General features: G+C 40.7%; 1 protein-coding gene across 1 annotated transcript in view; it reads left to right on the top strand.

Moving 5' to 3' along the window:
• The window catches only part of LOC140381576 (neural-cadherin), a 466,796-nt gene that overhangs the window by 409,530 nt on the left and 43,314 nt on the right, over positions 1–13,952 (top strand). The window contains exon 35 of the mRNA XM_072465639.1: positions 5,698–5,942. Coding sequence (XP_072321740.1) covers positions 5,698–5,942 — 245 coding nt within the window. The remainder of the gene's footprint in view (positions 1–5,697; positions 5,943–13,952) is intronic.

The following is a 13,952-nucleotide window of genomic DNA, read 5'->3' as shown; positions in this document are numbered from 1 at the left end:
TTATGTCTTTCTTTGAAATGTTCGAGGCTAAATAATAACATCTCCTTGAAGACAAACAGGTGGTGTGCCCTCCACCAGAGAAGTTATAGGTCAGGTCTGTGGAGAAACAGCATGTTTTTCAAAGCTTTAAGAGCAATAAAAACATCTGTATTGACATAAAGGCGACAGTATATCTCCATAATACCTCTATGTTTTGCTTACTTATAGGGTTTTTACCTTTAATAAAGGAATTTAAATTAAAGGAACTTAATATATGCAATGTTTTGATTTTATATGTAATAAACAAGACCAAACTCTGTCCCTCAATTTGAGGTAAATATGTTTAAATCAATTATAGATTTTTACGGGTAACAAATGATGTGCTGATTTATTCTTAATTACAATATTGGCCATGATGTCCAGTTTGTCGCGTTATAATTTGGTGTTTTGGTTCTTTAGACAATTATCCAATCAGAAAGCAGAATGGGGCTCTCATTTTTGTTTCCAGTTTCAATGCTAAAATCCAGTTGGTTCAAGGCTAAAAGTCCTCTCTCTGACCTTAATGGTCACTGCCTAAAGCCCCTGCAGCCAATCATGAGTCAGTGCTAGTGCAGCCTCTGCAGCTCAGTGAGCCTTGACTTGTGGAGGTTCTGAGCTGGACATGAGTCACAGCCTCTCTTGTGTTGTTTTTATGCAGATGGAGGTTTGCACACTTAAACAGCTTTAAGTCCTATCATTTGCACTCTATAGTTATATTTGAAAAACCAGCAACATAAGGTCTTAACATCATGAAATCGTCCTCCAACGCGTATTGTGCAGAACTGTTTTACCTCACTGTGACTGAAGACTTTGTAAGCAGTTATTAGTCAGTGAAGAACCTGTTCCTCTATTGTCACAGTTTTCTCTTATACACACTGTTATATGGGGGCTTAGCAACAGTAACTTAGGAGAACGCTAACAGCGAATCCTTCAAAGGTGCCGTGATTGAGACGGAGGGTGACACCAGGTAGAGCAGGGCCCGCGGTCGAGGCCATTGTTTCGTAATAGAACGACGGGTCCACACGCACTTCATCCGCCATAATCACCACTCACAGTTGAACTTTTGTTATGGCACAATAATCCCACAGACACTTAATTACCTTTTATCTTTAAGCATTGTCTCTTGTATCGCTTCGCCGGCATATTTTTCCCACGCGTTCCCAAGCAGCCTGACATTTAGAGCCGCCATTAGAACAAGCAATTAATGCAAAATATGGCGGTGACTTTGGGACGCCTTTGGAAAGTCGTGGCACTTTGTGTCGTACGGTCGCTCTTGTCTCGGGAAACAAAACGGACACGGCGTCAGCACCGAGCGTCGCGCGTTAAACCGGACGGAACGAAGAATGCGTTTGATAGAAAAGAGTACACACTTTCTTTTGAATGTTCCTTTTCTTTTTGCCGTTCACCTCGTGGCGTTTTTGGGGCGGTTCCAGCACCCACACCTGTGCACTTTGGCCACAACGGTGATGAAAATGTGGCCACTAATGAGGAGGTGTATACAGAAGATTTGTGCTTACTGGCTTTTAAGAGGAGCCATCGAGCTTGAATAACTTAGCCAGAGTGCAACCTCGTAACACGACCGTACACGAGGGCAAACTTAAGCGTTCTATGAATATAAATATAGCGGGGAAACATATTTTATGGCCTATACAGTGCAGAACATCTCCATTTAAATGAAAACCTATGGGAGACGTGATATAGATATATAGGGCTTTTTTTTTGTATTAGAATAAGGACATCAATATCCATTCAAATATTTTCTTCATCCGAGAAAAGCAATAGGACTGGACGCGGATTCCCCCTCCCCAGACACTTCCCCGCAGTAAGTGAGTCGAGAAAAGCAGTCCACGGTTGGATTTATTTACTCATTTAGAGAAGAAGCTGTGGTGGGGATTATTTCTAACTGCCGGGGAATTGTGCCATTATAAATCAGTCTTTGCAATGAAACACCATTAACCGTCAATTACTATTTGTATCACAAGATAATTAGTGAGACGGCACTGCGATAATCACTTATTAAATATAGATATCAAAAGGGAGCGCATGTGCCCACACAGGCTTCAACTCCGCAGGAAATGGCGCTGCAGCCAGTGAAATGTTTACAAGTTTGAAATGGAGTTAAATGTGTGTAATGAGAGGAGTAAGAGCGAGGTTTAGAGGAAAGTGTGTTTTCTGATTGTGTGGCCAGAGTTGACGCTGACTGTGACGCTCAGGCTGAAGGACAGACTTTTGTCCTGAGGGCTCTTACTCTCCTCAAACCGTGTCACTAGATCTGATGAGCAATCCCGGCGAGTCCTCTTGAGCTTTCCTATGATTCTTATTATATATATATTTAACTGCTAATTCTAGTTTAATTGCTGCTTGCGGACAATTACGTGATATTGATTGATTGATTGATTCATTGATACGTTTCTGCATTTTTTTTTTACATTTTAGCAGTAACTGTTAGAAAACAACCATGGATGAGTGTTTAGGATGCTCTTCTCACAGCACAATAGTCCCAAATCTAATTTATAGACCATATGAAGTTTGCATTAGGTTGGTTCAGATGATCGGGTCACAATATAATGGCAAAAATGTATGAATTAATATTGTGAGAATCTTAGGCAGTAACAGTGAGTATCATCTCTGTTTAATCTTTACGGCAAACGTGTTAAAATATACATAAAGTACCGTATTTTCTGGATTATAAGTCGCACCTTTTTCATAGTTTTGTCCGGGTTGCGACTTATACTCCAGAGCAACTTATATGAGATATTATTCTTTATTTTCACACTGGCAACCGCATTCCACATGTTGATTATTTTCACACTGACAACCACAAGAGGGCGCTCTAGGCTCTAAGCGATGAAGAAGAAGAATCTGCACTTCCTCTTCCTCTGGAGATTGTGGAGTTGTTTAGAAGTGACACAGAGGAAGAAGAATTCAATGGATTTAGTGATTTGGGGTAAAACTGATGCTTTGCTAAACTTGTTAGCATGTTCTTTATGCTATAGTTATCTGAATAACTGTTCATATGTTACGTTAACATACCAGACACTTACCACAGTTCTGTCTGTGCCTCATGTAGCTGAAGGTGTTAGCGTTAGCATACGTACACCTATTCACCATGTTCTCTCTGTTATTATTTTAAACAGCATTTCGAGATTAAATATATGTTCTTGGTCTTAGATATGATCAAATACATTTCCCCCAAAAAATGTAACTTATACTCCAGTGCGACTTATTGTCCGGAAAATACGGTACTTTTTTATCTGGCTGTTTATGTGACAATATCATAACGTATTCATTCAGAAAGTGCCATATCATAAAGCTTTTAAAGAACGGCGAGCCTTTCAAGGATTTCACTGTTCCAACAATCACATCAATCAATCATAAAATTGCGATATTTCACAAACATTTGACATCGTGACGTGCCTAGTTTGCATGTTCTCTCTGCGCACGTCTCTTATACTTCCCCCAATGGGCTTAACCGCCATCTAGAACAAGACACTGACTCAGGATCAGACGATATAGATATCCACCGCTCCGCCCAGGCTTTCTCGATGGCATTATGGGTGAAATGCGGCGGGCAAACAGCGGCGTGTGTCTCTTTATCTCCAAACGCCACCATTCTACTCATAACGCCGGCGATCTCCACGCAGCCAAACAAGTGAGATTAACGGCATCATCTTTTCAACGCTGCTGTTTTATGACCAAGTTAGCCGCTATTTATTTGCCACAAACAAATCAGCGGAGACCTATCTCCACCGTCGCCACGACGTAGAGTCCGGGGCCGCGCGGCAGACGCTGAATGGAACGGCGGATTAATGGGGTCATAAAATGTTTGTTTGAGCTGTTACACCCAAATGAGCTTTTAATTATTGTGGCGCGTTCTGAAGTGAGGCAGAAAATGTGCTCCTGTCTGCATAAAATCAGCCTAGTTACCGCCGTACTGCAGCACTCAGCAGCTCGGTCTCTGTGGGGAGAAGTATGAAAGGAGATGCAGTATGTTTACTTTTCATAACATGGCAGATTTTGTTTTGCTTTTTATATTGAGATGCTGTATACTGCAAATTTCATAAATACATCGTGCGTACGTCTAACTAGGATTTATTAACTTAAAACAGGATAAGTCAGATTTTTTTGGTCTAGATTTAAGATATTTCTTCTAAATAAATGGTGATTTTTAAATTTGTATTATTTTTTTTTAATTCTATAGCCTATTTTATTGTTGTCATCCTATAGCAGATTTTAAGTGTTTTTCTTTTTGACTTTGACCATATTTTCTGGACTATAAGTCGCATATGAGTCGCACCGGCGAAAAAATGCATAATAGAGAAGAAAAAAAACATTAATAAGTTGCACTGGAGTATGAAATACAGTTGCAAGTGTGAAAATAACAAATAATATCACATATAAGTTGCTCCGGAGTATAAGTAATATAAATATCTGTATAAGTCGCACCTTGGCCAAAACTTCGAAAAAAATTGACTTATAGTCCGGAAAATACGGTATATAGGTTGTTTTTTCATTGTTTCATGTTGCACCGAATCACCACAGCAAGTTCCTGTGTTTGTGAATTCTGTTCATTGACAATAAACCTTATCTGATTCTGATTCTAATAACTCTGATTATTAAGTTTATTCTAAGAATTCTTGATAAGTAAGTAAAATTCAAATTTGCAGTGTAATCTGAGTACTTTGCTGTTACAACTTTCGATTTTTTTTCTTTTCTATCTCGACATAAGAGCTTTCACAAAATTGTCCAATCTTCACCTTAAGATATTGTATTATTTGATGTTCATAAACTTGCATCCATACATTTCTATGGGACATTGTAAGTTGAAAAGGTTGTTTTCTCAAAATGTATTTTACTCCCACAAATGCATAAACATCAGCCCTTAAAGACAGATGATGTGTTCATATTTAGATCTAAGCCTGATATAGGCCTCAAAATGTGTGGCAAAATTTGAATTATTACATACATTTTCCTTTAAACTATAGTTTCCTCAAATACTAAATAAGATATACAAAATCCCCTCTACATTTTCATAAGTATAAAAAATGATAAAAGTAAGTAAAATTAATGAATACATTTGGTTTAACCTATCCATTGAGCTATATACATTTTACTGCTTTACATGTCCCAAATATGTGCATATGTACATGAAGCAATTACATTAAGATAAGATATTATAAGATAAGCCTTTACTTGTCCTGCAATGGGGAAATTCCAATGTTACAATACAAAGTAGGTACAGAAGTAAATAATAAAGAACAGATAACTTATAAAAAACTTAAAAAAAACTCTCTTAATAGAAACGCTCTTATAAAACTCTTATTAAAAACCTCTTATACTCTTTAATAAAAAGTAGACAATAATAATAACAATAGTAACACTCTTATTATGAAAAACTTGTAATACATTTGTTTCTTATCTTAATTTATATCTTTGTATTTTAGATATTTTTTGCTATTCATCCGCAGAGTCTTAAAGAATCCAATCAGAGATGCTTAACTAATTAAGATAAGATAAGATAATCCTTTAAACTGGATTAAACAACATTATGTGCTGGCCATAGCAGAACATTTCCAGTCAAGGCTACATCATATCATAATACTTTAATGCACTTGTGGAATTCTCTTGTGGGATTCTCTTTCTTTCCCGCGTCCTTTACCCCTGTCCTCTTCTTGACAGGTGTCCCCCCGGTCACATGATCCGCGTCAACGGCACCAGGAAGTCATGCGTGTACACCCTGTGCGCCACCCGGCCCTGCCACCGAGGGACCTGCGTGGCTCAGTCTCCCTCCAAGTTCACCTGTCACTGTCCCGACGGCTATAGGGGGCGCCACTGCGAGACCACGCTGGCCGTCTACAGGGAGGACGTGGGCCTCAGCTTCAGCTCGCTCTTTGCCATCTGCATCTGCTTCATGGCCCTGCTCGGTACGTACGGCGAGACACTGCTCTGGCTTCATGCTCTCCTCGCCGCTTATCGGTTTATTTAGAACGTCGCTGTGGGTATTTAAATGACACACGTAATGCAATATTGACTTTTTTTGAGCTTTCAACCATGTTACAGCAGTGTTTCTTTGTTAAAAACACACCTGGAGTTGTGTTTAGCTTCATTCACGCTTGTTTCAGGAACTCTGTACACGAGATCCTTTAGCCTTCAAATTTACCAGTTTTGTTACACTATTGGTTAATTTAGAACGTCACTCTGGATATTTAAATGACACACAGAATGCAAAATTGACTTTTTATGAGCTTTCAACATACTACAACAGTCATTCTTTGTTAAAAACACATCTGGAGTTGTTTTTAACTTCATTCACACTTGTTTCAGGAAGTGTTCACGAGATCCTTTAGCCTGGGACCTCACAAAGACACCTCGTTTCAAATTTACCAGTTTTGTGACATTGTTGGTTAATTTAGAACGTCACTGTGGGCATTTAAAGGACGCACGTAATGCAAAATTGACTTTTTATGAGCTTTCAACCATGTTACAACAGTGTTTCTTTGTTAAAAACACACCTGGAGTTGTGTTTAGCTTCATTCACGCTTGTTTCAGAAACTCTGTACACGAGATCCTTTAGCCTGGGACCTCACAAAGACACATTTACCAGTTTTGTGACATATTGGGTAAGTAGAAAAGGTCAAAGGTCTCCCGTGCTGTTTTTAAGGCCATAAATTATATTTTTTTTCTGATGTCAAATCACATTCAGTACATCTATATGTCGGCATGTCGGAAAGCTAGCTTTTGTGTATTTCCCCATGTGAATTCCCCGTTAATTGCTTTACTGGTGGAAAGTGAACTGTGGGTTTCAGTATACACACTGGTACATTATTATTTAAGTTCTAAAAGATGAGACGCCAAAGGAGAGGCACTCAGGGCCAATAACAATAAGAAGAATGCATCAAGTGTGACCTTTAACACAAGAACACAAACATATTCAAACAGTATTCAATTATAAATAAATCAGTGCACATACAGCTACATATTTCATTTACCTCAGCGATCCGCCTGCCCTCTCAGAGACACGAGCCGGGACTTACGCCTGGAGGTGAACATTTTGACTCGAGATGGTCTTATTTTCAGCAGGTGCCGACAGCTTTTACGAGAAGGCTTTTCGTAACCCTTGTTAGGATTCATAGATTTTGCAATTCATCACGTTTATGGTCGTTTCAGTGGGCTCATTTACAATCCCTGGTACGTGGACTGCTTCGGATTGGCACTCAAGTTAATTCATGCTTTGTCCGTCCTCTGTAAGAACCGGGTACACTCAGTTCAATTCAAGTTTGGACCTGGTTTATATCTGTTTTAGATCTGGTTGTACTTGAATCGACAAATATTTTAGTAGGTACTGATAGTTTCGCTGTGAATAATACCAGAGACTTAAGATTTAACCCAGGAATTTTCCAAGTATGTGTGCGGCCCTCAGTGTGATGAGTGGGCTCTCCTGCACCTCATTGGGCGCTGATCAGCAGTTTGTCCTTCTTATTGTGGAGCGAGTTTGCAGAAGGTGTGGGCTGAAATGCAGGCAATACACAAAAAATAATCAACAAAAAGGACACATGTGATGCAAAATGTTGTATTCTGAGCGTTTAACCCTGTTCTAATATTGTTCCCTCGTCAAAAGCGTTTAGCTTCATTCACGCTAGTTTGATGAACCCTGGTTGTGAAAGTCCACTCCCGGCGACAGTAAAAAGCACTCTGAATACTTCTGAATCTCCTCAATAACTGAAGTTTTCTCGATCTGTGAAGTGGCGCCGAGACTCTTCTCTGCTGTGTTTTAAGCCAAAATGTATTCAAGTCCATAAATAAATGAACAAGGAAACCAGGAAGTCGGTAAGAGGCTGCATTATAGCAAAGAGTGTTGAGTTTAAAATTGTGTAATGTCCTAAGAAGCCATGCATTTCATGGCTTATCAGGACATTTCACAATTTTAAAGTAAAAGTACCGTACTTTACTTTTCAGGCTATACCTCGCCTGAATGAAAGCTGTGCATACGAAATTTACGAAGAAAATGTATATGGGCTGCACTTAAAAACCATAGTAAACCACAGGTGCCCACGTTGTAACATGAGATATTTACACTTAAATATAGTACACCTTATGCGCCTAATTAGACTAATTTCTCCATGAATATGAGTCTGATTGTAATAAAACACACAGCGTTTTGAAGCTTAACATACAGAGAACATCACCTGTCTCCAGTGCTTCTACTGTCCTCTGACGACTTCTTCTACAGTGTGTCGAACGCTTGCACTTCCTGCTAGAGTGCCCCCCGGTGGCCACGTTAGACACCGTTGTATCGGCCGCAAAGTTCAAAGCGTGGGAAAAAATGTGTGGCTTAAAGTCCTAAAAATAGGGTATTCAAGAGCATGTTTAAAGGCAAATAACAATACAATTAATACGTAATATTTGTCCCTTAATAGCTACATAAGCAGAAGATACAATATGGTTTATCTAACTCTTTACTTTAGATTAAAAGTGCACTCTATATACGGTTGTATGATTTATCTAGTGTATGCTGAGGTTACAAGAAGAAACAAATGAAAAAAACAATTCACAAAACTACTCCCAACGTTTTGCAGTCGCCTGGAATGTCCACTGGTAAGTGTGTGGTCGGTAAGTAGCGCGCTCGAGCTGTATCTTCTTTGTCACACGGCGAGATCCATAAAAGTGATAACTAGAAAATGAAAAATGTGTTCCAGTCGAGCAGCGGGGCTCTAGATCATCCTGACAGTGCGCAGCCTCCTCCACTCTCGCCCTGTAAGAGCCAACGTGGCAGACAGAGTGCGGCACGTGCGCTAATAACGTGGAGGATGGTACTGCGGCTATTAGCACATGATTACGTTATTATAAGAGGCGTGTCGCTTAAGGCTCTGCTGTCATTAATGTGTGTTTAAAGGCTAATGGATGTGTTAAACGTTAAAACTCTGAATACTCACAAAGATTATTTACTAATGTGGAATGTCTGCTTGTTTGTTCATTTTACGTCACATTTTTATCTTATGTATGAACAGGGACACATTTGGGTAACGTTTATAAGGACTTATTGACTTTAAGACTGTAAAATGACACTCAAACAATCAGAAATGTGACTACTACATGTAAGTTATGCATTTGGCGTCACAACATTTAGAATTTTAGCTTTGAGAGTGGCAAAGACAAGTTTCTGCTGAATGAGCTCAAGAAACTATTACTACAATGTGAAACGACCGTGACGGGCTAATAATAAAAAAATGTACTAGCTCTTTTTGCTGAAATTTTAGATAGTTTTGTGTTGTAAATGATAAATACCCAAAATGTGTACAGTACATCTCCAAAGCAATATTCCCCACAGTATTGTTAGTTCAATATATTTCAGTTAAGAATCCATCTTGTTTGGCTTCCGCTCATTCGTTTACAGTCGAATGTGATTGAATGTGATTGGACCGTTTACCACCGGTCCAATCACAAGGCATTTCGGGCCCACAGGCGAGACAAGAACCAATCACAGAGCAGCATTTTGGTTTGGGCGGAAGACAAAACAAATCGAACCAAAACAAACATGGCGGCGCCGACGGTACTTTGGCCTGTTTTAGGAGAAATACTGACTATTTTCTTTCTTGAAAAACTTACACACAGTGGCACTTTTTCCATTCGTGGATGAGAAAGAGAACTGTCTTTTTCTGGATTTAACACAATCAGAAGTTGCTGCTTCTTCCGCTGTTGTCACGCTTCGACCAATCAGCGTGAAGTATTTTATTGACGTCCCGACTGCTTTAGGTCAGTGCCTTCCCAGATTGATTCATGTGAACTCAATTCAGAGAGAGACACAGCTCAATCTTGGGTGAGCCACGTTAATTATTTGGCATTTGTAGTTTTACATTAGAAAACATGTGCAAAACGGTCAAAGCGCACAGTATAACGTGTAAAAAAAACGAACAAACAAACAAACAGCCACATTAACATGCACTAAACACTAAAATACCAAGAAACACTGCTACCCACCGGTGGTAATTGTTTTGAGCAGTAAAGAAGCAAACAAAGAAAAACACTGCTAACTGTGGCAACACTGAAAAGAATTTGTGAAACCAAAAATGATATGATTTTTGTTTTAATGCATTTTGTTTTGGGCCATTTCCGTCGTTATCGTAGTAGCCGCGCGCCTCGCTAGTTTGCGCGATATGCACATTTCAAACAGGATACTATCAACAAAACCCTGCTGCCTCCTCCTGTCTTTCATCTATCAAAACCTCACTCCAAAACTCCCCGCTCCAGCCGCTTTCATTTACAAACAAACACTCCAAGCCGATCTGGCAAAAAGTCGCTAATGCATTTGAGTGTGCGGCGGCATTGTTAGGGCCGTCACGCTAATGGAGACATCAGCTCTCGGCGCCGCGCGGTGATCAATTTTTTTCTCCCCCGGACGCCAAAAAACGCCGGCACTTTATTCGGATTGCTTTAAACTTGGACGGGGATTAAACGGATGAGTACAGTGAGATAGAGCCTCCGTGGCAAATCCAATCCGGTTCAATGAGTGCTTTCAACTAGCCTCGAGCCGCAGCGCTAACACAATGAAAGACCGCACTCCCAAAGATACAGTACCGCGGACACATCGCCCGCCGAGGATAGTTTCAAAAGTGAGCAGGTATTTTTGAATTTTTGTCCCCGTGCAATTAGATTAAGCTTTGAAAAGTTTCTATGCAGATAACGGGGATGATTCTAGTTGTTTCTAGCGTTTTGCCGGTTTGGAAATTCCTTGTCATAGCAGTTGAACCTGAGGACAACGAGCTTCTGAGGATGTGGTAAGATATCTAGAACTGTAGAGGTTAATTCACAGTTTTGAAAAATGACTTGATTTTGATTTGTGTTATGTCGGTTTAAACGTTTTCTTTCCATTTTCCACTCCTCCAAGCACATCTTTGATTGTTTTTGGGGGTAAATACTATTGGGAAACACAATCTCGATGCGGCAATGAGTTAGTTTTCTCAACCGTGTATTTATTTATTCAATTTCCACAGCTGGCTAACGTGCATTTTTGCGTTTTTAAAAAAAATGATTCCTTTATATTTCTAATCTGTCTCGCAGCTAAATTGGCCTTGGCGATAGCATTTATGTATAGACGTTCACCACCGCTATAATTAACTTGTAACTGTCCATGGTCCGTCCGCCCAACTTCCATTGAGTGTGAGCAGGGTAAATGGATACATTAATAATATGCGGTGGATGTATAATGGAGTGTATAGTGTCCAAGTGACAGAGGACACAAGGGACATTTTGAAAGAACTATATAAGTATTATCCTTGGACTCGAGTAAGTCTTGAGACTCTATTTTGACCACGTGAGGCTTGATGCGATAAAATGGATTGCGTACCTGACTTTGACCTGGAACTGCGACGATGTGATGCTTCTCCTGAGAAAAAATAGATGATTTAAAAACAGTTACATGTTACAAATACATGTTGCACTTGGAACTCAAAGCATACAATTTGGACTTGACTTGGACTTGACAAGGACTTGATTTTGATTTTGACTTAGACTTGGACTTTGACTAGGACTTGACAAGGATTTGACTAGGACTTGATTTTGACTTAGACTTGGACTTTGACTAGGACTTGACTAGGACTTGATTTGGCCTTTGACTAGGACTTGGACTTGATTTGGCCTTTGACTTGGACTTGACTTTGTCTTTGACGTTGACTTGGACTTGGACAGGTAGAGAGAACATGGACTTTGACTAGGACTTGACTTGGACTTGATTTGGCCTTTGACTTGAACTTGACAAGGACTTGACATGGACTTTGACTTGGACTTTGACTTGGACTTGACTTGGACTTTGACTTTGTCTTTGTCTTTGACGTTGACTTGGACTTGGACATTTAGAGTGAACATGGACTTTGACATGGACTTTGACTTGGACTTTGACTTGGACTTGACTTGGACTTTGACATGGACTTTGACTTTGACTTTGACATGGACTTTGACTTGGACTTGACTTGGACTTTGACATGGACTTTCACTTGGACTTTGACATGGACTTTCACTTGGACTTTGACATGGACTTTGACATGGACTTGACTTGGACTTGACTAGGACTGGACTTAGACTTGACATGGACTTGACATGGACTTTGACATGGACTTTGACATGGACTTGACTTGGACTTAACTTAGACTTGACATGGACCTTGACAAGGACTTGACTTTTGTCTCAAGACTTACCCTTATACAGTAGAATTAAAGATAAATGTGTCATGAATGATCTTATCTCTTGTTGCAGTTTAGTAATGACTGATTATCGATATGTACTGACTGTCTCTTCCTCTGGTGTCACGACGGTTCCTGTATCTGCTGCATCCCTGTGATATTGCCTCAGTTTATGACAGCTGAGGAGTCTGGGTCATTATTGGAGGTTGGCTTGTTTGTTTTGCTTTTCTCTTGGAGACTTGATTGTCCTCCCTCGGGAAATTAATCCTCTGCATTCGACCGGCCTTCAACTAATGCCTCTGGAGACCTGCGAACGCGATGTAGCACCTTGTTCAGATGCTGAGTCAGGATCTTTTCCAGGAGCACCCAGTTAACCCCATTGTGCTTGTTTCTTGGTTCGTGGGATGCGCCCAAGATAAAGAATTAACCAAATCCGGTCCAACCCCAAAATGGCTATACTTTTTAATACATATTCTAGGCGTTTTCACATTTAATCTTGTTTTTTTCAATGCAACTTTTCTCTATGGACAAACTTTGTGCTTCGGAGGATACACTCGCCCCATTCGAGCCTGTCATTTTACCGAGTCTCTTTGACAACTCCACTCAAGCGCGGCCCATTGAAAGGACAGTTTGTAAGTTAATCGCAGGCGTGTCTCTTGTTTGAAACGTTCCCCGTCTGGCTGCGTGTTAAATATTCATGCTGCTTTACCTTTAGCACAGTGTTCCTATTCCTCGAGGATCCGCTGCCTAGAGAAAGCCCGAGGCCTCGCTATGCACTCTACCGCTCGACAGTACGGTGACATGTTCGCCTTAGTCAACCGAGGACAATGCACGGTAATGGGAAAGGACAAAGTAAGACATATCAGAGGGTGAACTAACAAAAGGAAGGAAAAAACAAAGAAACGTAATGAAAGATTCAGTATTGAGGCTGGGAATCATAGGGTCCCTCACCATTCGACACAATACATGGCACACAATACTGATAATATCATGATATGGCATTACGACAATCATCACTATTGAATTCCTTTTTCCAATGGATCCATTATACCCAATACATCTCTTGTTTTTCTAATCCGTACTTTTCGGGCTTTACAGCGCTCGTGAATAAAAGACATGCACATGGTTTTTACGAAGAAAAAAGAACTTGTCCATATATGGGCCGCACCTGATAATGAACCGCAGGTGCCCACGATGTAACATTTGCACATGTAGTACACGGTAGTGATGCGTCTTTTGAACCGGGGGTCTCGCGGCGCAGCTGCGGTCCACTGCACTGCGTTAACAATTAGATTAATTTCTAAGTGAATACGAGTTGGATTGTAATACAACATTTTGAAGCTTAACAAACAGAAAACACATCACAGCTGTCGCTACTGTCCCCTCTGTCCCTGCTGTCCTCTTCATCCCCTCTGCCCCTGCTGTCCTCTTCATCCCCTCTGTCCCTACTGCCCCCTCTGTTCCTACTGTCCCCTCTGTCCCTGCTGCCCCTGCTGTCCCCTCTGTCCCTACTGTCCTCTCCATCCCCTCTGTCCCTACTGTCCCCTCTGTTCCTACTGTCCCCTCTGTCCCTACTGTCCTCTCTGTCCCCACTGCCCCTACTGTCCTTTCCATCCCCTCTGTCCCTACTGTCCTCTCTGTCCCTACTGTCCCTACTGTCCCCTCTGTCCCTACTGTCCTCTCCATCCCCTCTGTCCCTACTGTCCGCTCTGTCCCTACTGTCCCCTCTGTCCCTACTGTCCTCTCCGTCCCTTCTGT

Source organism: Eucyclogobius newberryi, unplaced genomic scaffold, assembly GCF_026437365.1.
Source record: "Eucyclogobius newberryi isolate DKJ021-1_F unplaced genomic scaffold, fEucNew1.0.hap1 SCAF_5, whole genome shotgun sequence".
NCBI lineage: Eukaryota > Metazoa > Chordata > Actinopteri > Gobiiformes > Gobiidae > Eucyclogobius > Eucyclogobius newberryi.
This window is presented reverse-complemented; position numbering and strand designations above follow the sequence as displayed.